The sequence below is a fragment of the Mus caroli genome, chromosome 17 (assembly GCF_900094665.2).
Source record: "Mus caroli chromosome 17, CAROLI_EIJ_v1.1, whole genome shotgun sequence".
Classification (NCBI taxonomy): Eukaryota; Metazoa; Chordata; class Mammalia; order Rodentia; family Muridae; genus Mus; species Mus caroli.
This window is the reverse complement of record NC_034586.1, coordinates 85,906,969-85,931,334: the sequence shown is the minus strand read 5'-3', so window position 1 is coordinate 85,931,334 and position 24,366 is coordinate 85,906,969. Positions and strand designations below refer to the sequence as shown.

Below are 24,366 nucleotides of genomic sequence, written 5' to 3'. Positions count from 1 at the left end.
TCTGCCTAGGAGTCAATACTCTACCTGCAAGCTAGACTGCCACTCAGGGAGGTAGAAAATCTTTGACTGTGGGCTTGTATACAATAGATTTGTCTATTCCGGTCTTGAAATCCCTCCCTCCACTCTCTACTATCCATTTCCCTTCTACTTTCTAGACAGACTATACAAGCTTTCCTTGGGCATGTATGCTCAAGAACTTGACCTAGTCACCCAGTATTTGCAGCAAGGGCTCAACTAACATGACTGTCATCCTGACAGTCAGCTGATTCTCTATTCATCTCTGTGTTCTCTGTTTATGAATTATGTTGTTGTCTTCTTTATTTTCTATAGTTTTTTAATTTCTCTCTTCTTCCAGTTTCTCTGTCCTCTTTAAACACATTACAGCCAACACAACTACTTCTTCATTTAACAAATGCTTATTGAATATCTTCTACATGGCAGATATTCTGCCAAGTGCTGGGTCTACCCCAGTGAGCGGGACAAGTTTATGGAACTTGCTGAAGATATTTACATTACACAAAGGATTCTACAATTCATTTTAAAATAATGCCAGTGGGGAAAAATTCTGAAAGTATGTAAAGTTAAGATTAAGTAAATATCCACGCCGAACATTGAATTGGGTTATAGGTTTTTTTAATGCTTGCATTCATCAAAAAGCACTTTATGAACTTTAAGTTTATAATCACTGTTCAGGATAATTTGATTTATTTATAAAATTAAGTGTGAGTCATATATTCTTACTTCCATATTTTTTAAATCATTGTATCAATAAATATTAGCAATCACATTCAAAAATCTCATGGAGTTGCTACACACACATATATATGCATATATATGTGTATATATGTACATGTGTATAAATGTGTGCCTGTGAAAGTCACAAGAAAAGAAAGAAAAGAACAAAGAAAAGAAGAAAAGAAGGAAGGAAGGAAAAAAGAAAGAAAAGAAAAAAGAAAAGAAAAGAAGAAAAGAAAGAAGGAAGGAAAAAAGACAGAAAGACAAATAAGTTTACTAAATTGCACCTCTGTTGTACTTAGCTGGCTTACCATCAAAGGCATTTACAAAGTGATCAAGCTTACCATGTACCAAATAACATGCTGAATGATTCACTTCTTTATATCCATGTTGCATACATTTAGTTTTGTTCACTTAGGACAAGATTCCATCATTAAGGGGAGATGTCTACAATAAGAAGGATGACAGACTCTATCTATCGCTTAATTGGAAGAATTGCGTTTTTCCTGATTGATATTGACTCCTGTTTCCTGTTTCCTGTGGACAGACAATTCTTGACCAAGCTATTGTTTGGTTCAACTACTCTGACTGTCATCCTGACACTGCCTTTGTTTGCAAACTACACAGATACTCAGATTCAACCACTTAATTTATCTTCACAAGTTTTCATGATATGTGTCTCCCTTTCTGACTATACAGAGAGAGCAAATTATGCAAACCAGAACATAATATGAACTTGCAGGATTGGGGTGGGACTAAGACCTCGATTGAAGGTCTGCAAGTAATTCATTCTGTTACTTTAGAAAAATTGGTGTTCACATGAGAGTACTGTGGTGATCTGCCTGTCCCAACTCTACATTTATATATAATAAGGGTAGTTTTTTAAAAAGGCATGTGACATATTGAGAGTCTTGGTAATGAAGAGATTATTTTTGCTTTCCAACTCAGAGCCAGAAAATATTTCTCTTAAAGAACATTACAAACATTATCACTTGCATTGTTAGATCAACCACTTGTTCCCAATAGTAGCCTTCCTGAGTTTTTATTCTATGACTTTCCACTGTGCTCTTAAAAATTGCTGCATACCCCGCTCTTATTAGCTATTCCAGTGCTTCTGCCCATTTGAGCTCTGGACTCTTCGGTATGCTTTCTTCATTGTTGTAATCTCAGTTTACAGAATCTCTGCTAATGAAATTGGTTTTCATATATGGAGAGATTTTGGAAGATACTTTTATATATGAACAAGTTCTTCATATTTTAGAATTAATTGGCATGTTCTCTAACCTAAAGACATAGTATATAGTTTAGATATTGAAAGACGATTGGAGTGATTGCTTAGCAGTCTCGCAGTGAGCCTGAGTTTCATTTCCAGTAACCACATGTGGTGGCTCATATTGTCTATACCTCCAGCTCCAAGTATCAGACAACCTCTTCTAGCCTTGGAGAACATATGCATTCAAATACACTTACCCTCTCTAGAGAAAAATAACTTTAAATATGTATATTTGAGAGGAGATTTTTTAAAATTAAAATCCAAATATCTAACTCTCTATTTGAGACACTATCTGTAACATTTTAAAGTTACATTTAAAATTCAAAGAATCAGCTAATTCTTGTACAAAATTGTGAAAATAATCCCTGGTTATTGAAATAAAAGGTAATTATGAAATCATGTTAGAAAATATTTTGGATACTATTTGGCACCATGTAAGAGCTTTATTGGATAAATAACTGCTATTGTTTTTATTATTAAGGCTATAAGCAAAACTCAGTAGAAACAAGTGTTCATACCTGGGTCAGTTATTTGGGATGTACCATGAAATTAACCTCTTAATAATACAAATGTTAAACTAGAGGGTATGAAAATATGTTGAGAATGGCATCCAGTATATCTTGAGTGCAAGATATACTGTATGTATGGCAGCATATCTATAGTTACTTCCACTGTGATATAAACAAGTTTTTGTATCCTCAGAATTGCACTTATTTTTAGGGCACTGGTGTCAACAGCCCTACCTCTTCAAAGAAATGATTTCTTTTTGATCCATTTAGTAACTTGATCCCAGCTGCATAAAAATACACTTGCAGCATTTCATTTTCCCATAGACTGCTGATGGCTGCATTCCATAAGCTAAGGGTTCCGTCAAAAGGAAACCACTCAAAGTACAAAGCTTTCACAGGAACTTGTTGCATCTGCTGACACCCAAACTGGAATTATTTGCAGTTCATAAACCATGGATGTAAAATTAAAATGTTGAAGATATGCATCATTTAGAATTGTACAGTGCATAGTGGCATTGAAAATTTTCACCATCTAATGGGTACTGTGTTATCAGTACTTACCTATTTTAGGATCATTTTTCTATTGTCTGCTTGGGCTTGAGGGCAACCACTCAAGTGCACAATTTGCCCAGGAATACAATTTCCGTGGCTGATGCTCTTCACAGTGACATCTTCAATGAACTGTTGTCAGAGTTGCAAATGTCTTAATCATAAGGAAGAGGTTCTCTGGTTCTTTCACTTTGGCTATGGGTTGCAAGACATGTCAGTTGTATGTGAGACATAAGTGCTCTCTCACTGTTACTTCATGTAAGTCACAGAGGATATCATCATCCCCAAAAGTGAAGAGAGCAGGTCATTTCTGAGTTCGAGGCCAGCCTGGTCTACAGAGTGAGTTCCAGGACAGCCAGGACTACACAGAAAAACCCTGTCTCGAAAAACCAAAAAAAAAGAAAAAAAGAAAAAAATCCCAAATGAATATATCACACAGGTTGGTCTGACAATCATTAGACAGACCAAAAAGCTTTTATCTATAAACGGAAACTTTCTCCTATCTATTCTCTAACTGGATTGTTTTGTGGCAAACCGAATACTCTTCTTCTTCTTCTACCCTCAAGTATTATTTTAAAATGAATGTTGAGAATATGCGGACCTAAGAAACAGACAATGGCCATAATAATTTAATGTAATTTTGATATCATAGACAAGACTTAGAAGTAATTTTTCTATTTTTTCTAATATTTTCTCCTGTCAAGGATTCCCATAAACAGCACAGAATGGTATAAAAATTTTTAAATACAGGAATCTCTAGAAAAATGTGAACAAAGCATCCAATGTGGCCTGGAAGACTAAGGTTTTCCCAGAGATGTGAGTATTCATTAGTCTTTGTGAGTATTTATTGTTCTTTAGTCTTATGATCTAATGATTATAAGGTTTTCCTTTATTTCCCACTCTACATATGAGGGGAATGCCTGAGTTATCACATAAATAAAATAATGTTCTTCCTTTTGGAAAATTTAAATGACTTTTCACCTAGACTTTATCATTATTCATTCTGGAAATAGGACCCATATAGGTAGAGTTGAACCTGAAGGGCAAGTTTTACTTTCCATTCAAATCTTCTAGGAAAGTCACTAACGTTTGATCTTGTCAGTTGGATGCAAAAATACCTTGATCTTCCCCAGCCCAAATCTTTATGAAGAGAAACACACACACACACACACACACCAAGAAAATATAGGGTTGGCCATGGTGAAGTCAGAGTATAGGAGAATGTATTCAGTCTTTGGTTGTGTGTATTTTAGAAAATATTAAGAAAATAAAATGTGTCCCTTCTGTCTTATGTTCAATATTTGAAGTCTACTCTTCTAGGCAAAATAAATTTTGTTGTTTGAATCTCCAAAGGACAGCAGTTATAGTTATATCAATGTCGGAAGTGATGGGAAATTAAGTGCATAGCGCTATAACTATTTTCTAAGGTTGGTGTTTTGAATCATGATATTATGAGATATGAAGAGTTTTCTGTTATCTGTGATCGTGGGATTCCCATCAGAATTATCATTCAGGAAACTCTTCATTGTTATTCAATACTTTAGAATACTTTATGTACACACAACATTTTATAATTTAGAATAATAGCTATATTTGTTTCAACTATGCTGGGCAATACTTTTTTAATTTTGGAAAATTATAGATCCATTGTTCATAAAAATGCATATGCTCACCATCAATTCCCACAGATTGTGATGGTTAGTGATCATTCCTATGTTTTCATAGATCCCAGAAAAGAATTATGGTATATAAATTAATAAACTTTCAAATTTGGGTAAATCACTTAATCTTGTAGTCTGCATGACACTCATAATAAGGTGTAATAAACAATTTTCATTCTAAATGAATCTTTCCATATATATATATATATGAATTAATTTTTGAGTATTAAGAAGTGCTATAATAATTTTGAGTTAGAATGCTTATCCGTTCATTTCTTATTACTGAAAACATATTTTTTATACAATGTAGTCTGATGAGGATTACCCACTCAAGACTCTCTCAGAATCTCCCTAACACCCCTCCCATCAAAATCCACACTACTTCATTCTCATTAGAAAACAAACAGACATTTAAAACCAAATTAAATAAGACCAAATAAAAGCAATCAAACTGGAATACAACAAAGCAAATAGAAGAAAAGGAGCCAAAGAAAAAGCACAAAAGTTCACTTAGATGCAGAAACACACATGTTCACACAGAGAGAAATCCCTCCAAAATCAAAACGTGAGAAATCATAATATATATGCAAAAGATCTTTAAGGGAAAAGAATTAAAAACAAGAAGTTCTGACAAAGTATTATAAGACAAAGACCCTCCACAAATGCTGTTGCCTTTGGTTTGTAAGGCACTGTGCTCATAAGTAGATGGCCATCTCAAAAACACAAATATACTTACTCTGTAACATCAGGATCTGGGAAGTGAAGGCAGGAAGATCTTATGATTGAGGCCACCTTGAACTACATAGTGAAATAATATCTTTAAATAAAAAAAACATACAAAATAACAAACCCCAAAAAGCAATACATGAGCACAGATATATTGACATTAGAAACATATAGAAATTCATATGAGCCAGGTGGTGGTGGCACACGCCTTTAATCCCAGCACTTGGGAGGCAGAGGCAGGCAGATTTCTGAGTTCAAGGCCAGCCTGGTCTACAGAGTGAGTTCCAGGACAGCCAGGGCTATACAGAGAAACCCTGTCTCGAAAAATAAACACAAACAAACAAACAAACAAACAAACAAAAACAGCAAAAAAACAAGAAACCAAAACCAACAAAAAAGAAATTAATATGAAAGTTTGTTTCAAAATTTGAGAAATTCCAGCCTAAATAATATATGTCTCACACTAATTTCTTATTATTTTGTCTCTATGCAACCTTTTTAAAAAGTCTTGATTTCCACCTTTGATTTTTGACTATTTTTAATAATAACACGAAAGCACATGAGGTTTGTGGGGGAGTTAGAAAAGAGTGGAAGATGAGGAGTAACCTTTGTAATAAAAGAAAATGTAAAGGCATTGGTGCCTGGACAAATTCATTTTATAGCTCATTAACTCTGATCTTAATTGACAAAAGTGATTGCAAAGTTTTCCCACATGAAGAAATTATACATGCATCCATATGCAAACATACATGTGCATGTTAAAATGGAACTGACTTTTCTGAACTCAGTTTGAGGAGCAAAAATGCGGGTAGGTAGACTTTTCTTTCGTCTCTAAACAAAGTTTTTTTTAGTCATTTGCGGTTTGTCATCAGTTCACATAAGATTGTTTTTGGTAATCTCAAACACATTTCAGAGAGTGAATATCAATACTGGCAAGAGCAGGGTAAAACTAATGGAGATAGATCATTAGCCCTTCCCAGTTCCTGCTCATCAAGACAAAAGAGATACCACAATATCTGCCTTCTGTGGTCCCTGATTATAAGCTCACTCTCCTATCTACCGTCATCTTTCGCCTACTTAGCATAAACAATTATTTATGATTAATTTGAGCAAAAGCCTGGTGCATGAGGAAAAAAACTAAATGGAGTTCTATTGTGCTGCCTGGGTTCCATAGCACCCTTTTAGGTATTTACTATCTAGTGGAAGAGACAGCACACCTTAAGGAAATTAACATTTCTTAGTTTCACAGGAATACATACATACTTGAGAAAAATGCACACTCCTAAAGGCCACAGCAGGCATTCATGATCAACTCGTTATGAACCACATACACACAAACTTTATCAAACATATATTGTCCCATGTCCAGTAAGAATGCAGATTCCTGAGGAAGCCCTAAACCTCCAGCCACTCTAGGGATCATCGAAAACTCCACCTTTCTGAGAAAGGGCTGCCAGGCTCCATTTTTAAAAACAACATCATTTTATGGCCCGGAAACTCAAGGCAACACACACCTATACCCTACCCTCGTGTAACTTTAACATAAATATAAATGGCTCCACTGTTCAGTTGGTATCTATTCTTTTGCTTTTATTTGTGTAAATATTCTTAGTTTACACCACATATTCTTCCTAGCTGTGGTGCTGTGAGTCCCCTCCACTTGCTAACCCCTTGACGCTGGATTATGAATAACCAGTGTCTATTGAAGAAGCATAGGAAATTACCAAAATATGCAGGAACAGGGCTACAATCATTGTGTGTGTGTATTTATGCATTTATGTATATATGCATATATATTCCCTGTGAGCTCTAATATGCATACATTTGACATCACAGAAGATGTTATGGAAGGAAATTATATTCAGAGATAAAAAAATGGCATCAGAAAATGGCAACATTTCCTCACTGGCAACAATTGTACCACACCGTAGAAAACAGTGACATCACGAGAGCTGAATGCTTTGGTGTTGCTTATTTGGAGTTACACAATTTGTTTCTTTTCTTATAAGAGTAATCCATGTGATTTGTCATACAAGGTCAATAATTCAAGTCAGATTTGAGTGCGAAACCTCTTTATCCTTATGGTTGAATGGGCTCTACATATACAGAAGCTAACAATATAACCAGTATGAATGACTGCAGTGCAGTGAAATGAAAGCCACACAGGACACCCATACACAGCATCCACCATACACAATGTGCTAACACCATTATTTACCTATTTGTGTATTTTAGATGTTTTTCCTGTGTCTCACAGTTGCTTTGATTTCTTTACCAGTCACCTCTGTGGGATCAAGACAGTCTTGCTTTCCTCTCTATTTCAATGGTCCTCAAACTTCCTATTACCCTTTAATATAATTCCTCATGTCTTAGTGACCCCCAACCATAAAATCATTTTGTTGCTACTTCATAACTATAATTTTGCTACTCTTGCCAGCAAAAATGTAAGCATCTGATATACAAGATATCTAATATGTGACCCAAAAAGGAGTTGAGACCTACATGGGGAGGATCACCACTCTGGTCCCTGTCAGGCTTTCTTCTTTCACAATTGTTATCTTATTTGTATTTAGGATTCCGAACTTATGACTACTCATTTAGTTTAGGGATGTTAATGCTGTTTTACTTTTCTTAGCTATCTTTTATTACTGTACTCCACATCCTCCTTGAAGAACATTGGATATATTTCCCTAGGTATAAAAATACAGGAATAAAATAGGTTAAATGTATATGATTATAATCACAAATATTTATTATTAATATTTACATAACTTCTAAGAAAAATTGGATGCATATGTTCTAGGCTATGCCAGATCCACTCAAATACAGAATAAGGTGATCTTTTGAATGCCTTCATTTCTACTGATCTGTAAACCTACTTTCAGTTTTCTTGGTTGACTAGTGAAGTTGTCTTATTATAAGCACTATCATTTCAGAATTTCCGTTGTGGAAATAGCTTAGTTCAAAATCCCCTAGTCCTCCCCTTTATGGAGCCTGCACAGGTATTGAGTACTAATATCTGCTACCTTGTTAGTCTGTTTCCACTTAATTAGGTTTTTTTCTATAGTTACAAGGCAAATATAGAATAAATCTACATTTATGCGTGTAATATTTCTTCTTTGTCCATTACTCCAATCTGAATGTGTCTCCTAAAACCATCTGTTCCCCAGCTTGTCCATTAATGTAACTCTTATAATGTGATGCTAAGTATCTCAAATACAATTCATGGATACTATAGGTAAGGGTTTGGGAAAAGTATTCTTCACTTCAAGAGCTGGACATTATATTTCAATACATGTCTTAGTTGGGGTTTCCATTGCTGTGAACAGACACTATGACCAAGGAAACTCTTATAAGGGACAACATTTAATTGAGGCTGGTTTACAGATTCAGAGGTTCAGTCCATTATCATCCAGGCAGGAAGCATGGCAGAATCCAAGCAAGCATATCATGGAAGGAGCTGAGAGGTCTATATGTTGGTCCAAAGGCAAACAGGAGAAAACATGCAAACAGGCAGCTAAGAGGAGAGTCTCAAAGTCTACCCCCAAAGTGACAAACTTTCTCCAATGGCCACATCTATTACAACAAGGCCACAGTTCCTAATAGTACCACTCCCTTCCCTAGGCCAAGCATATTCAACCCACCACAACACATAAAAATGTTTTTAAATCATTGTGTGCAACTGTTGTCTGTTTATTATATTTCTGTTCAGTGAAAATCCTGAGGTTACATTTCACACTAACCATGTGGGTATTGGGTCCCTCTCACACTGTGCTTATCAATTGATTCCTTCAAGCCTTCATGCAGACTTTTATAAATGTTTTTGTTATTTTTTTCTGCTTTGAAGCAAATAAGTATATGATGAAGATGACGTCCTGTGAGCTGAAATGGGTTTTATTAGCTTAACAGTCATTCAAGTCATCTTAACTTCTATGTCGGCCTTCTAGATCACTCATGGGTACATTTTTATTTAATTTGAAGAGACAATACATACTCAGAAGAAAAAACAAGTGTGGTTTTACATATTGGCCTGAGGCTTTGAGGACCACAGGAAGCAATGACAAGCACATTCTTTGAGGGAAACAGTATAACTACTGATCTTGTGCCCCAATGGCTTTCTTGCTGCCGAAGTCAAGACCTTTCTGTTCGTATGTATTTCATCATAGTGTAGTCCCTAAGAATTAGAGCAATGGTACTCTTTTGGTAGATAGGTGATTGTACAGGTATATCAAGGTTAATAGCAGTCCTGCAGAATGATGGTACGTCAAATATGAAAGATTTTTAGGTCTACCTCTAATATTTAGTTCATAAACACCATTAACCAAGTGAATAGTAAAGACTTGGTCAATAAACGTATCTGTGATATGCATGTGGCTGCTTTGCAAGTTCCTGGGCAGGACAATAAATTGGCTGGGAAAAAAATTTTCCTTTAGCACCATGTAGACTGAATCTGCAATTCAAGTCCTACAAGTCAAGAAGTGTCCATAACTTCTTCATAGATATCAAGAATCATTGGCATTAGCCCAGTTCAGGATGATAAGGAAGCCTGAACATTTGTTTCTTCACCAAGAACCACATCATAATCGTGTCTCTCTGATAAGCCTGAGGCCTCTTGGAAATTGTACTTTGTAGTTTGTGTTCTTTGCATACTTATTAGGTGTGGAAAGAATTTCAAATATTAATTAATAAACCCATGAATGAATGTCTGGTGTTGTACATTTCTTATATTTGAATGTAATACCTGAAAGATGTGTTTATTAATAATAACCTTTGGTCACTTCTCCCAACCCCCAAGTTAAGAGGGCATATGAATCTGGCTTCAACAAGTTTTAAGTCTGTGTGAGTGGTGTGTGGTGGGCCCCGTGCATGGTGTTGGCTCACATGAGTTTATGAGAGCATAGACCCATGTGTGTGCATGTAAAATTCAGAAGATGTGCAATGTCTATTTTATTGGTTTCTATTTTATTGCTTTGAGACTGTGAATAGAAAGTGGCCATCTGGGCTAGGTTGACTGGCCAGGGACTTTGACTGACTGAACAGCTCTGCTCCACAATGCTGGGGTTACAAACACTCACAACCATGAGCCGTTGTTTATAAGGATGCTGAGATTTGAAGTCACTTCCTCATAATTGTGGGGTAAGTGCTCTTGAGCAGTATCCTCAGTCTTCACGTTCTAATTAATATCTTTACTGAATGGAATGTTGTTAGTCTTATTTTTTTCCCTGACATGTTCAGCAAGGACAACACAAGCTCTTCCTTTTAGGTCCATAATGTTCTTACCCAAAGGCATTTTCTCCTTTTCGAGAGCCTTAGTCCACTTTATTTCCCAATTACTGTCCTTAATGGTCTTGGAGTAAAAAGAACTGTTTTACATTTCTGAAAATGCTGTGGCTCTTCAGAAACCTAGAGCATAAGTTACCAGTTTTCTTGAGGAAGACATATCTCTGTGGGGTGCCTAGAACATAGGTGGTCTGACTCACCTGTGTGTGTAACCATCTTTCCTGGAAATTGGTTACATTCGTCAGGGGTGTATTTAGCCCCTAAAATCCAATACACTGACATCTGACTAAGTAGATCACTTAGTTTTAAGATTTCTTAAGGGGTCGAATTAGATGGCCCAGGGCCTTAATAAAGCATGTCAGAGGACATCAAACATTTATGCTCCCCCCCCTCAACCCGCCTCCACTTCTTGGTTCTCCATCCTTACTGTGGTTTAGAGGACATGGTGTCAAGATGGGTGTTTTTCATGGGGAATGACTCTCTAGTTTTGGTAACAGTTACACGGTTTTAGGTCAAAATAAGCTGAAAAAAAGAAAAACATGCTAGTTCCATTTCCAGCATCTCACTCTTAAATTAGGCAACATGATTGTAAGCAAGGTTGGGGGAAAGGAACATTTTTAGAGGACGGCATTGCTGTGCAATGCTCTGAACTACTGCTCGTTGTCAGGAAGATGTTGCAAGCAAAATTAGAGCTACTGGGTCACATCAGCTTTTCTTGGGTGATAGCTTGCTCTAGGAAAGGACAGAAGAGGGCTTCTGCAGAAATATTACTGTGGACAGCCTCACTCTCTTTTTACTTACTGATTGTGTTTAAGGCAGACACTACCTAATAATTAATCAGGTCTCATTCAAATTTGCACCATTTAGCACTTAAAAAAAACCACACTAATCTCAACATACTTTCCATCTCTGATGTGTCATAAAACCAACTTTCTAGAATCCTAGAAGATTCAAACGGATCTGTATTTACTTATGGTTGGGCTGATGGATTTTCACTGGGTCAAAATAAAATCATCTCTACAAATTCCAGTTTTCTCAGGCACCCTGAATGTCTGCAATATCTTAGACAGTTATGATTATCTACGATTATTTTGTTGCAATGGATTTATTTCATTCTGCTTGATAGTTGGTCCACAGACTTTTAATTTGGCTACTGTGGTATTTATCCCCTTCAGCTTTCACAAGCAATTTTCTGGCTTACGCAATAATTTTATTCACCAGGTTTAGAAAATAATACTCTAGTTATATGCCGAGCAGGGACTATCTGCTGCATGACTATAATTGTTGTCTGGCCCTTAATATCTCTATAGGAAATTTAGTATGAATCTGACTTAATAGTGTCAGTGTTTTAACAAGTAGAAACACACAATCAAAATACCAAGATAGAGCTTGCTCCACAACCACTCACTGCACACAAAGATGAGTCACTCGTTTGAAAGGTGGGACCGTAGCCAGATAAAACCGAGAACCTAAGGTATATGATGAAATCAATTAGAAGATTTGTCACAACACTTGGATTTCACTCTGAAGACTTTGTGTTCTTAAATATATGATATACTAGATTTCATCATTGAAATCTTACAAATTCCTCAAACATGACTCACATAAGCAATACACAGTTACACAATGGAGAGTGAAAATCAGCTATTGATTTTCCTTCTCCCTGTTCTGCACATGTGCTTATGCTTTGCCTTTATCACTTAAGAAATGCTCGGTGCCCCCATGAATGGAAATGCACTTAAGACTGATTATGGTTCTCATATGGTGCTGCTTACTGCAGTGCTCTGCTACATATTTTCTCAAGTATGAATTTATTGCCAACCAAGGGCAGTAGTTAATAGTGCTTTTTAACTCAGAGGTAAAACAAGCATTTGCAGAAATTTACATAGCTTTCAAATATCTAATGCTACTGTATGTGAGTAGCTTCAAAATAAAAATCACCTGTATTTTTCCTAAAGAAAGGGAAGAAGAAAGCCTTGTGGATCAATACAAAATTTTTCCTATTGAGTTAATTATCGTTAGCTTGTCTGCCATTTAATCTTCCCCATGCTGTATAAATGCTTGCGCTAGGGTTTAAGACTGCTACTTTATTATACTTTTTGTCTCTTTTGTTGATTGGTTGAGAAATATCTGTTTGTGGGGTCTTTTGAAGTTTCCCTAGAGAATATTTATGTAAATTGAAAAAAATCAGTATTACTTGAAAAAATAACTAAAAATTTGACTTAACAAGATAAAAGAGAGTAGTGTCTAACCCTTCAAGTAGGAAATTACTTTTCTTCATGATGCATAGCTTCCACGCCATTCTTGACTGCTACTGCTGAGGGAGAAAAGACCAACCTCTCCTTTTCTTTTACCATGTTTCCTTTTTCTCCTGAAAAGTGTGGCAGTGAATAATATTTGAATCAGTAAATTTAAGATATAACAGTAAATGCATGGTCGATAAGATCTTCCAGTCTCATGGAAAACTTTGATTATAAGGAAGCAGGGGAGAATTTGCAAGGAAAAATAAAATAAGGAATTAAGATCACAGCAGAGTGGAGCCACAAGGATGTCTTATTTGTAGTTCTTCTTTACCCTATAATAAATATTGGCTAGAAAGGGACAGCCCAAGCTCCAAAACAGAGGATTTTTGATAGAAGCAGATTTTTCTATGAAATGTTTTGAAATTTGTCTTTGACAAATTTTAAATGAAATATTGCTAATATAAAGGGGGTATTAATTACATTTATTTGTATTGGTCTTTCATCGATCATTAAAGTGTTCAGTTCAACCACCGTTTAAGCTAATACTTGCTCTGCTAGGTAACATTGCTTTTAATATAAAACATTTTGAATTGGATTAAAACACTTATATTCTCAATCAGTTGTCTCTAAATTTTATTAATAAATTAAAATATACACTATACATAAAACTCCTGTTTTTCCATCCTTTAAAAAATGAATGCCATAGGCTGGGTTCTATCAAGACAGGCTGTAAGTAATCCTAACTCTGGGAAAGTAGAGTTAGGAGAGCCAGGCATTCAAATCCACCCTGACCACCATAGGGAGTTCAAGGTTACCAGCCTGTGATTTCTGAGATATTGTCTGAGAAACTCATACCACCACCACCAATAAAACAGTAAATCTACTTTTAGCTGTTAAAGAGAAACAGAGAAACCGGCATTTATTTAATCTAATCAGAGTTTTAAAAGAATGCATATCTAGAAATGTTTATTGTATCTCTGTAATAAAACAATCTGAGGCTAAACTATTTTACTGAACATTCTATGAGGCAATCATTAGACATTCAAAAAAATCACCAGTATTGCTTTGTTTTAATATGTACCGTCTGTTAGATATTGAAGACTACAACATATGTCTAATGAAAGCTTCATTACAAAGTCATTAGCAAATTAATTCCACTTGCTGTGTGGCTTCTTTTATTTAGAATGCAATAAGGTAAGTTCATTACCTTTGCAGCGTTATGCTTTCTACTGTACTCTGGTGCAGGCAGGAACAATTCTACAGAGGTCTCTGGATCTACTAACACCTGTCAAGACAAACACGTGGTCCTCTGGGGGAATCATCACAACAACAGAAGAGAGCAAGTGGGAGGGAAAGCAATTCTTTACAAAAGGAAAAGGAAGACAGTTACAAAAAATAGATTAATTTTTTTTTTAAAAAATGCTTCAGAGGTCAAATATGTGTTATACAAGAAACAAAGCATTCCCCATCTTTTAGGAATTGATATTTTGGAACATGTACCCTCTCCCAAAAATAGACGTTCCAGGAGATGTCAGTCAGGAAGTGTCCACACCAAGTCCTTTCATTCCCCAGTGATGGTTCTCTCATTGTTCCACGGTAAATATATTTGATGCTAAGTTTAATGTTTATCACTCTTGAATGATTATCCTGATGAAGCCGACAACATTTCCACTATAAACTCATACAGCCACAGATTCAGAAGTTAGCTTTTGAACTTTTCTCAAAATTCAACTGCCACCAGGCCGCGTAGCCTGGTGGCATTTTGGTTTTCATGCCTTAAGAGAAGGAATGACATCCACTTATTATAGGAGTAGGAAAACATCACAATGAATTCTATTATTCCTTATAATCAATTATCTTGGCATGCTAGCTAAAATTAAGCTTTATTCTTTAATTGGTTATTAGCAAGAAAAATGTTTTCCAGAGAGTTCCTGGGCCAGCTGACGAAGAGGTTTCACTTCTCTATTAATTTGGGTCCTTTGAAACTCCTAAAAACGGAGATAGAACCAATACTGCTAATTCATATGCTCACTCTATACAGTTATAATTTGAGGATATTATTACTTATCTTCATTTTTGATATTCCAAAAATTATGAAAGCAAATAATTGACAGCATCCCAAAAAATTACAACAAAGAAATATGTTTAAAATTTTGATTGAAGACAGGTGGTGATGGTGAACACCTTCAAACCCAGCACTGGGAGGCTAAAGCAGGCTGATTTCTGAGTTTGAGGCCAGCCTGGTCTACAGAATGAGTTTCAGGACAGTCAGGACTATACAGAGAAAAGCTGTCTTGAAAACCAAAACAAAACAGGATGAAAAACAAACAAAACCAAAATGGAACAAAAAATCAAAAAGAAATACGCAAACACATTGATTGAAGAATGAATGACGTAATATTAGGAGGGAAGAATGGGGAAAGGGTTGTATCCTTTTCTTCTTTTTCCCTAAGGGAATAGGGTGTGTAATGGACAAACAAGCACACAAACTAAGATTCCGCTACACTTTAGAAAAAGGTTAAGTGCATCCAGGGTTGGAGGCACAGGGTCTGCATGGGAAATAGCAGAATTTGAGGCAGATAAGACTAGTGAGGCTGCACAGAGCCAACTATAAGGCTTATAACCATGCTATGCAGCTCTAACTTTGCCTGCAGTGAAGGAGATCTTTGTAGTGGAGTGGCCTTGCCTGCTGAGCTACTAACAACAAAATATTACTGTGAAAAATTTGTAATGCAACATATACCTAATCTAATAACTACCGAATTTGATGGGGAGCAGATTACAGATCCCAAGTAAGGCTATTTAAGATCTTATTCAAACTGCATGATTTCATTCATTTCACTGCAAACAAATGGAGATGTAGAATATAGAATTGTGAAGATAGAGTAAGCTGGCTCATGATCTAAAAGTTTGGATGCTCAGGAAATTAAACACATGGTATGGACAGGATGTCTGGTTTCTGGTTTAAATGCCTGTGCTTACTAGAAAATCAACAAATTGTGCATTCGTTCCACATCCTTCTACCTTGGCTTATAATTGTCCTTCTAAATCTGATTCTATCCTCAATAAGCTCATGCTACTTTTTGTGCAGAGAGGCAGGAACGTGAGGACTGTGCTCTGTTCTGTAGGCAGACAGGTGCCAGCTGGTCCATGGCCCTGGTCTTCTCTGTGGTTAATGCTGGCCAGACACGAACCTTGGCATCTAGCACCTGGGACAGATGATCGACTTGCTTTTGTCATAGTGGATGGCTACTTATAATATTAGAAGCCTTGGGTTTTATTTGAAAACAAATGTTACCACGATTGATTTTCTTCCTATAAAGGAAAAAAATAACCCAATTGTCATCAGCCACAACATCAGTATGTACATTTATGTGACAGGTAATATCTTACTTGAAATGTATCACATCCCTTAATAGACACAGTGACCCTTCAGTTATTATGTTTAAATAATCTACCTAAAGTCACATTGCTGGTAAGTTAGTGGAGGCCAGGAGCACAGTCACCAAATAAAGGCTCAGCTGCAAAGAGAAGCAGGGAAATTGATAGACTTTTCAACTAGACTGTTGTCTGCTATGAGATGAAAATGATGGTGTCTTGAAGTCTTCAAAAATGCTTTACAGCAGAGAAATGGTCCAACACCATCATCCATGCTTAGAGCACACTAACCTGTCTACAGTTTTGGAGGCAGCTAAATGGAGGTGAGATCAATGCTGAGTAGCTTAATCAAAAAACATACTGTGTTCACTAGTAAAGCCTATGTCAAGGGCATCAGTCAGACAGAGGATTGGTCCCAAGTCTTGTTCTGTAACCCAGCAGCTCTAGAGTCACCTAGTCACCAAACTATCAGGAAGCCAAAACCAAAGTAATCTGTGACCTGATGCATAAAAAGATAACAGTCCTTATAGGTCTTTCCCTGCACACTATAATTTAAGCATGGTAGATTTAGGAAAGCCAAATTAATAAATTATTTGATAAGTTAGCAAGCTTGACAGGGTAAAGAGAGTTGAAAATATTGTTAAAACACACTTCAAGGCTCCTTATGTTTATGCTTTCAGTATCTGACTAAAATGTGTATATGTGAATAAAGTATTTAACCCATCATAAAACATGTCTCAGTAATATTAAATGCAGGACCATAATCTTTCTGCAGATGAGCAAACTTGGAGAGATGATAAATGATGTCACAATAATGGTAGAGAGAGATGCAAACTCACATGCTTGCACCCCAGCTCCATCTTTCCCAACTAAGGAATGAACACACTCACCTTGGAAGAATGTGGGCTATGGGACAACAATACAAGTTTGCTGAAAAGTAGACAACCAATGCATTCTGACAGTGACATTAATGCTTGGTACTCAAGCAGATGCCGGCAATATGTATAGATAGTTACCTTGCTTAGGCGCTGACTTTTATTTAGGCCATAGTAAATTGCATTTTTACTAAATAGGACAAAGGAAACACACAGATCATAAAATATTCCAGCCCTGAATATAAGTAACCCTGACTTCACTGAAATCAACTGAATATCCAGACTTGAATTTCACTGGAGTGAACTGCGTGCCATGTTGGCTCATGTTGAACTTACGCTACTCTCCCTGATTTATATCACTCACTAGACTCGTAAGTAATAGATAGATTGACTATCATATACTATCATATACATACCAGTCTGTGTCTGTTACTGGATGAAAATGAACTTCTAAATCTATATACAAACTACACACAAAATGACTATTCCACTACAGTTTTACCAATATTAAGGGAAAAACAACAACAACAAAGGGATTGCAGTAGATGCCCAAGGGTGCTTTTTTAACTGTGGGATGTGATTTCCTCTCTTTCTTTCTTAGTGTCCTTGTTCTTCTGTACTGATCAATCTCAAAATACCCTTCAGGACCTAACATCATATATAGAGGTAATAAGACCAGGAGTTTACCTTTAATAGAGTTCTCACAGACTATTCTTTTGTGAGTCCTTCCCTCTTTTCTCCTTCAGTTCTGAGTACAGGCCGTGGAAATATGGGGTCAAGACTGACATCTCCTCATTTTTATTTTTAAAAGATTAGTGCTGCCTGTGGGTTTTAATATACTTCCCCTCTGCTACATCAATGTCTACTTTACTATTTAAAAAGCTTAATACTGAGACATAGGGATTTCCAATTAAGCTTAAGAAAACCATGAAAAGGTAGCTATGTCTGCCTGGCGACCATTCCATTCTTTAAGATAGAAAGAGTAACTTTGGGATATGAGAAAATAATTTGAAATGGCCATTCCTGTTCTATATCCTTCCAAATTTCACTCACTCTTCCCTCCCATTTCCTTTACCTCCCTTCTTCCTCCTGGAAAACCTAATTTTTCACTTCTGAACACTATTGTCCATCCCAGGCTATTCATGTGGTTGTTCATGGTAGATCATTGTTTGAGTTATCTTGGGATGATTGAATGCACAAATCTATCTGGTTCCTTTGAGTAGTAGTCAGGAGCTAGAGTTGTTAGAGGCAAGTGAAGGTTAACCCTCCACAGATCCCCAAATAGGTTATAGTGAATGCAAGACATAGACCATTCTTTACTATAGAAACAGAACTTAATAATAACTGTGCATGAAATTGTATAGCTCTTTTTGGAAGGTTGAGGAGGTTCTAGTCTTTTCTCTTTATATTTTATTCTTTATGTTCTTTTTACAAGCAAGCTTAAAGGTGATTTGCCAAAAATGTTTTCCTTCATACTAATATGACAGTGTTGTAGTGCTAAATTGACCAGCTTATCATCTCTCAGTATTAGGTGGCTATCAGGATACAATGTGAATAGCGACTTCACCTCATTTTGTAATGACTATATGAGTTAATACAGTCAGACCATTGAGTCATGCCAACTATAGATAACTCTTTGGTTCTCAGTATTATTTTGGCATCATTGCAAATGATAAAGCTTTGATGCATTTAGGATTCAGATTATTTTATTCAAATAGAAGTAAAATGTGTATACAAGATATTTTGGCTACTACACACAATTTGCTACATTAAAAATTGAAACAAAGAGAGCCAGTTCCAACCCCTTCCTTCAAAGACTTTCAACATGTATCAATCTACCTTTAACAGATGAGTGTATTCAAACTAAAAAGCAAAGCTCCAGCAGTATCAGAGACAATTATGGCCCAAGACTTTTAGCAACTCTCCCCCGCTGTGATAATAGAGTATAAACGGTGGATGAGGAATCAGTATGTTGATACAACCCCAACTGTTGCAGAGGCTGAGGCAAGAGGATTGCTTGAGAATAGTGTGAGCAGTGCAGTGAGTTTGTATCTCAGAAGGGAAGAAGAGAGCCCCAGATAAAGTCACTGACTTTCAAAGACTACACATGCTGAAAAAAAAATCAGATAGCCAAAGTCCCATGTTTCCTCTGACAAATTTTTTGAGCTATCTAAAAACAACAGGTTATCAGACATGCCTCAGTTTCCCTTAGCATAATCTCAAACTGCCAGCCTAGTCATCTGAAGAGACACAGATTAAACAATAAGAACAAGCTTTATTACCTCATTCAAAAGAGGCATGTGCTTGTCTGTAAGGTTTTGCCCACCATCTGGACAGAAAACTGCTTCTTGTTTCACAAAATTACTACCATTTATAACAAACACTGCCTGTGCAGCAGCAGTACTGTGTCCACCCCGGTTCCTCCTAAGTATTGCAAAGGTGCCCTGGACATCTGCCTGAAAGACAATAGCTACAATTTTCTCTGTCAAGACAGCGATAAATACTCCTTCTTAAGCTCCTGAGACCCCTGTAAAACTAAGATTTCCGGCCTACCCTTTCCCTAACCCTGCCTTTATCCCCCAAGGCCCACAGCAATATAAGGCAGGAGGGAGATTCTTTTTCAGTGAACTGTCTTTGGAAAACCCAGTGGATCTTCTGCATTGATTCTCTTTGTATGTGCTTTAATGTATAGATGTCACTTCCTAACAGGCTACCTCATCTTTTCCTAGCAATCAAGATATTAACAAATACAATCAACCTTGTTTATTCATACAGAAAGATTCTTCACCCCCCCCACTAGAGTGTGTCACCCTAAATTAGTTCCGATGCTTTGATAATCATTAGTGCATGCACACACACAAAAAAGTGAAAATTTCAGTCCCCCAAAGGGGTTCAAAGCTCAAGTTTAACAAGACCCTCTCTGCCTCCCTGCCTTTAGTCCTGTATCACACAAAAGTGTTCAGCTTGCAGTTTATTTAGTGCCAGAATTTTTATACCTCTTAAATTTTGTTTTGGTTTGTATATGATTTTCCTGCTTCTGACTCATCTCTCAAGCTTTTTACTTACCCCTTTATGCTTTTCTTCACTGAATTTAATATTTGAAACTAATGCCTGGTCCTGTCACTGAAAGGATTGCAGGCTCAAACATCCTTGACAGACAAAATTCATGTCTTGCATAAGCTTTACTTGGGTCAAGAGTTCAATGTAAGTTAACGGACAATGGATATCAAATAATATCTCTAAATAGAACCACAAAAAAGTTGTTAACTAGTGACTCAAAATGATGTAACTTGGGTTCAGAAGAACCTAACCTGACATTTCTCAAACAGCAATGATTCAGTATGTGCTGTTTCAGTGTTCACGGTGACCATAATCGTGGCCATGGTTATGGGCCATAACTATAGGAAATAATAAGAACTTGGTGTGTTTGAGATTACCTATGTTTCACATATGTTGGGCACTAGAGGGAGTACAAAGGAAGATGTAGATCCTGTTCCTTTTGGGGATCTAGTTGGAAAGGAAAGGACAAATTACACCATCTATGGGGTACTGGAAAAGATAGACTTCATTTCTTACTGATTGACAGGGTATAAGGTATTGGGTACATTAATCAGCCCATGCAGCTTAGACCTGCATTCGAAAAGATGTATCCTGCCTCAAATGCACGGAGAACGGGGATTTTAAAAAGCACTCTAACATTAAATAGTGCATTGTATCTTTTCTGCCTCATGTGATTGTTAAGAAAGATAAGAGGGGAGTAGTCTATGAATGAACCCATGATGCTTCAGAGAGAGGCCAAGAAAGCAATGTGACATAACTAGTGAAAGATGTTTCCAAGAAAGCACAACAGCTTTTCTGTCACCTAAACCAGTCTTCCCCCCTCTTTCCATACAGACACTGAAATGTCACATTCAGAATAAGCAGCACCCCACATGTGTGTATACATGTTAATGGATATGGGTGTGGAGGTCAGGTGTGAAGGTCACAAGACAGTGAATTATGGGTGCCTGCCCTCTTTGTACGTCGTTTGAGACGAGATCTCTTGTTGCTGTGTAAGCTGGTTTAAGTGATATTCCTGCTCCTGTCACCACCTCCAGTCTCTCTAGGGGGACAGTGGGGTCACAGATACCTGAAGTGCTCTCTGTGTTATATGGGGGTTCTGGTGATCCTAACTTTGGTTGTTGGTCTTTCACTGCAGATCTTTTCCTCCACACACCTATCTCCTCCATCCCTGGACCTATAGTCTTAAAAACAGATTCTGGGGATGATTTTCTTCATTCTCTTGGAGCTGTACTTTATATAACACATATAGAGATGACTCTTCATACGAACCAACATACATACTTGACAAAACGCAAGGATATAAGCAGGCAGCATACCTTAGGAGATGCAGGTTCTGTTGATATTTCAGCCTTTCTGGGTAACCGAGAAACAATGTTTTTACATGGAATAATGAAGTTCTGAAGAATTATATTCCCAGTAAAATGAAATAAGATTTGAGGGAGAATGGGGTAATGATGGATTGCCATATATTTGATATGGAACCCCTGGTATTTATTATTTGTCGATTGATTCACAAACTTACCTGTTTGTAAGCTAGCATCCAATATACAAATTCAAATGGCCATGTGAATAAGGAGCTGATTTGAATCAAATCCTCTCAGAATAACTTTCAAAGAGTAAGTTGCGTATGAGAGTTCACATCAAGTATGGTAACTCATTCCTATAATCCCAGTGCTTATGAAAAATGGGTAGGAGGATTTGGAGTTCAAGCCCAGCCAACACTACATGATATCCTGTCTTAATATAGCATTAATTAATAATATTTTAATAAAACACAGGCTCTCATATTTTTGCTGCATATTATACATAGAGTGAAAAGTGTATGAGAGGCTATGATTTCAGAGGTATGTGGATTTCTACTGCAACAGAAATAATTGCAAGACTCTCACTCTAGGGGGCACACTGCTGCCCTCGTCATTCGTTAACATAGTGGGCAATATTTCAGGTATAGCCCCCGATCTTAATCTGGAGGTGGCCACCTGTCTGGTTACATGAATAGTATAGGATCTAGAATGATAGGCAGGCTTTTTTATTTCCTGCCCCCCACCCCACTGGGACACAAAGCTTTCCAGAGAGATATTCAGTTTCATAGAAATGTCTTTGTTGTTGTTGTTGTTGTTGTTGTTATTGTTGTTGTTGTTGGGGTCAGTAGGTCTTAGAATGTTTGGCCCTGATTCTATTTCCCTTATGAAATTGGGTGAGAACCCGTCATTAGAAGAGGAGAGATCACAGTTGGACAAGTCCATATCTCAAGAATTCTTTGATATCCCAATTTATTTACTGAAAGACAGTTAATTCACATCACTTCTCTTTCTCTTCTCTCCCTCTTTTGTTCCCTGCTTCCCTCTTTTACCTCTTCCTTGGCTGCTCATCCTGTTGCCTTCCTAGACTTTCAGTTCCCCTGACTTACACTGGCTTCTAGGAGTCACAATGTTGTAATGGGAAGGAGGGCTCTTTGTTATAAATAATATGAGCAGTAAGCAGATCATCGGAACTGACGCCGAGTGGATGGTGTCAAGCCTTTTTTAGCAGTTTGGTTTTGAACACCCGGTAGAACAAGTTTGGTCCAATAAAAAAAGCAGAATTCCTTCCCTTTTAAGAGCTCTAAAGACACTGGTTACTTTTATGCAGAGGGGTAGGGGACAGTGCCTTTTGCCCAAGTGATTCAGAGGGAAGGATCACCTGGCTAAGGAGGGAGCGTTGCGTTTTAGGTGTTTCCCGCATCGCGTCCACGTGCCTCTATGATGTGTGGAGAATGCCAGGGAGAGGCAAAGCGGGCGGGTTTTTTTCGGAAAGCTAGACCAGCCTCCCTCCTTACATAGGCTCGTCCTCTGCATTGCATCCGAGCTTCGGTGATTTGCTGTTTGGAGACTGCAGATTTGCATAGAGCCCCTTGCTTCACCAGCGTGTGTGGTTTTTCAGTTCTTTTATTTATTTTTTTCTTTCTATTTTTCTTTCCTTTTCTTTCTTTCTTTTTCTTTTCTTTTTTAAAATTTTCTCCTTTTCCGCTCCTTCATCTGCTCCCGCTTTTCCTCCGCTCGCTTTCCCCAGTTCGATCCCTGCTGTCTTCACGAGGGTGCCCACTTCCCTCTGAACCCATCGTCGGGCGTAGTGTCAGGAGGCGGCGGACTCGGAGATTGCCTCTGGAGCAGGCGATGCGCGCCGCTGCTCTGCGCGCTGCCCGGGTGAGGCTGGCGGGAGCTGGAGAGCTGGCCAGGGCTGAATGGAGGGACGGGGTGCCTTGCGTCCATGGGGTCTGCTTCTTTCCTGAAAGGAGGCTGGACCGGCGAAGTGGTCTCCCAGTTCCCCACGCACAATGCTAAATGGATTTACCTAGTGGATTCCCGGTGGATGGCTGTCATGTAGAAGTGAAGACCCTCCGGGAGGAGCTTTAAACAATTTCCAGGCTCCCCAACCCTGGCACACACTCTCGCCCGAAACTCTTGGGGAGTATATCTGGAGAACCTGGAGCCCTGCAAACCTGGAAGCAGCCACCCTCTCTGCGCTTGCTGTTCTTCGGGTCTGCTTTTCCGGACAAGTCCTCCGGCCAGCTACATTCACCTCGGCTATGTTTCGGATTGTTTGGGGTGTAGGGCACTGCAGACTCCAGGACCCTGAGAAGACTGTCCGAAGGAGGGAGAGGATGGCTGCCCTGGCGCGGTAAGGCGGCCAATCCAGCAGCCAACCGCGAGCCGCCCGATCCCCGGCTTCCTCTTCTCTTCTTGTGCCCCAAACTTTGCCTCCCGCGGCGGCTGCCCCTTGGCGGGCGCCCCGCCATGTACCAGAGGATGCTTCGGTGCGGCGCCGATCTGGGATCGCCCGGGGGCGGCAGTGGCGGCGGCGCAGGGGGGCGCCTGGCCCTGATCTGGATAGTCCCGCTCACCCTCAGCGGCCTCCTAGGAGTGGCCTGGGGGGCATCCAGTTTGGGAGCGCACCACATCCACCATTTCCATGGCAGCAGCAAGCATCATTCAGTGCCTATTGCAATCTACAGGTCACCAGCATCCTTGCGAGGCGGACACGGTGGGTCTGCAATGCCAAGTTCTTGCGGGTTATCCTCTTCCTTCCCCTCTT

At 38.1% G+C, this 24,366-nt stretch overlaps 1 protein-coding gene across 40 annotated transcripts in view; it reads left to right on the top strand.

Moving 5' to 3' along the window:
- Nrxn1 (neurexin 1) overlaps positions 1 to 24,366 on the top strand; it is a 1,073,594-nt gene that overhangs the window by 633,387 nt on the left and 415,841 nt on the right. For 3 of the 40 annotated variants that reach the window (XM_021149704.2, XM_021149702.2, XM_021149700.2), the window contains exon 1: positions 23,104 to 24,315. The exons of 35 other annotated variants lie outside the window; for them this stretch is intronic. In XM_021149704.2, coding sequence (XP_021005363.1) covers positions 24,069 to 24,315 — 247 coding nt within the window. In that variant the 5' untranslated portion in view covers positions 23,104 to 24,068. Of the gene's footprint in view, positions 1 to 3,770; positions 3,966 to 23,102; positions 24,316 to 24,366 lie in introns of those variants that run through there. 2 more of the 40 variants (XM_029470980.1, XM_021149701.2) reach the window with 2 other exon arrangements.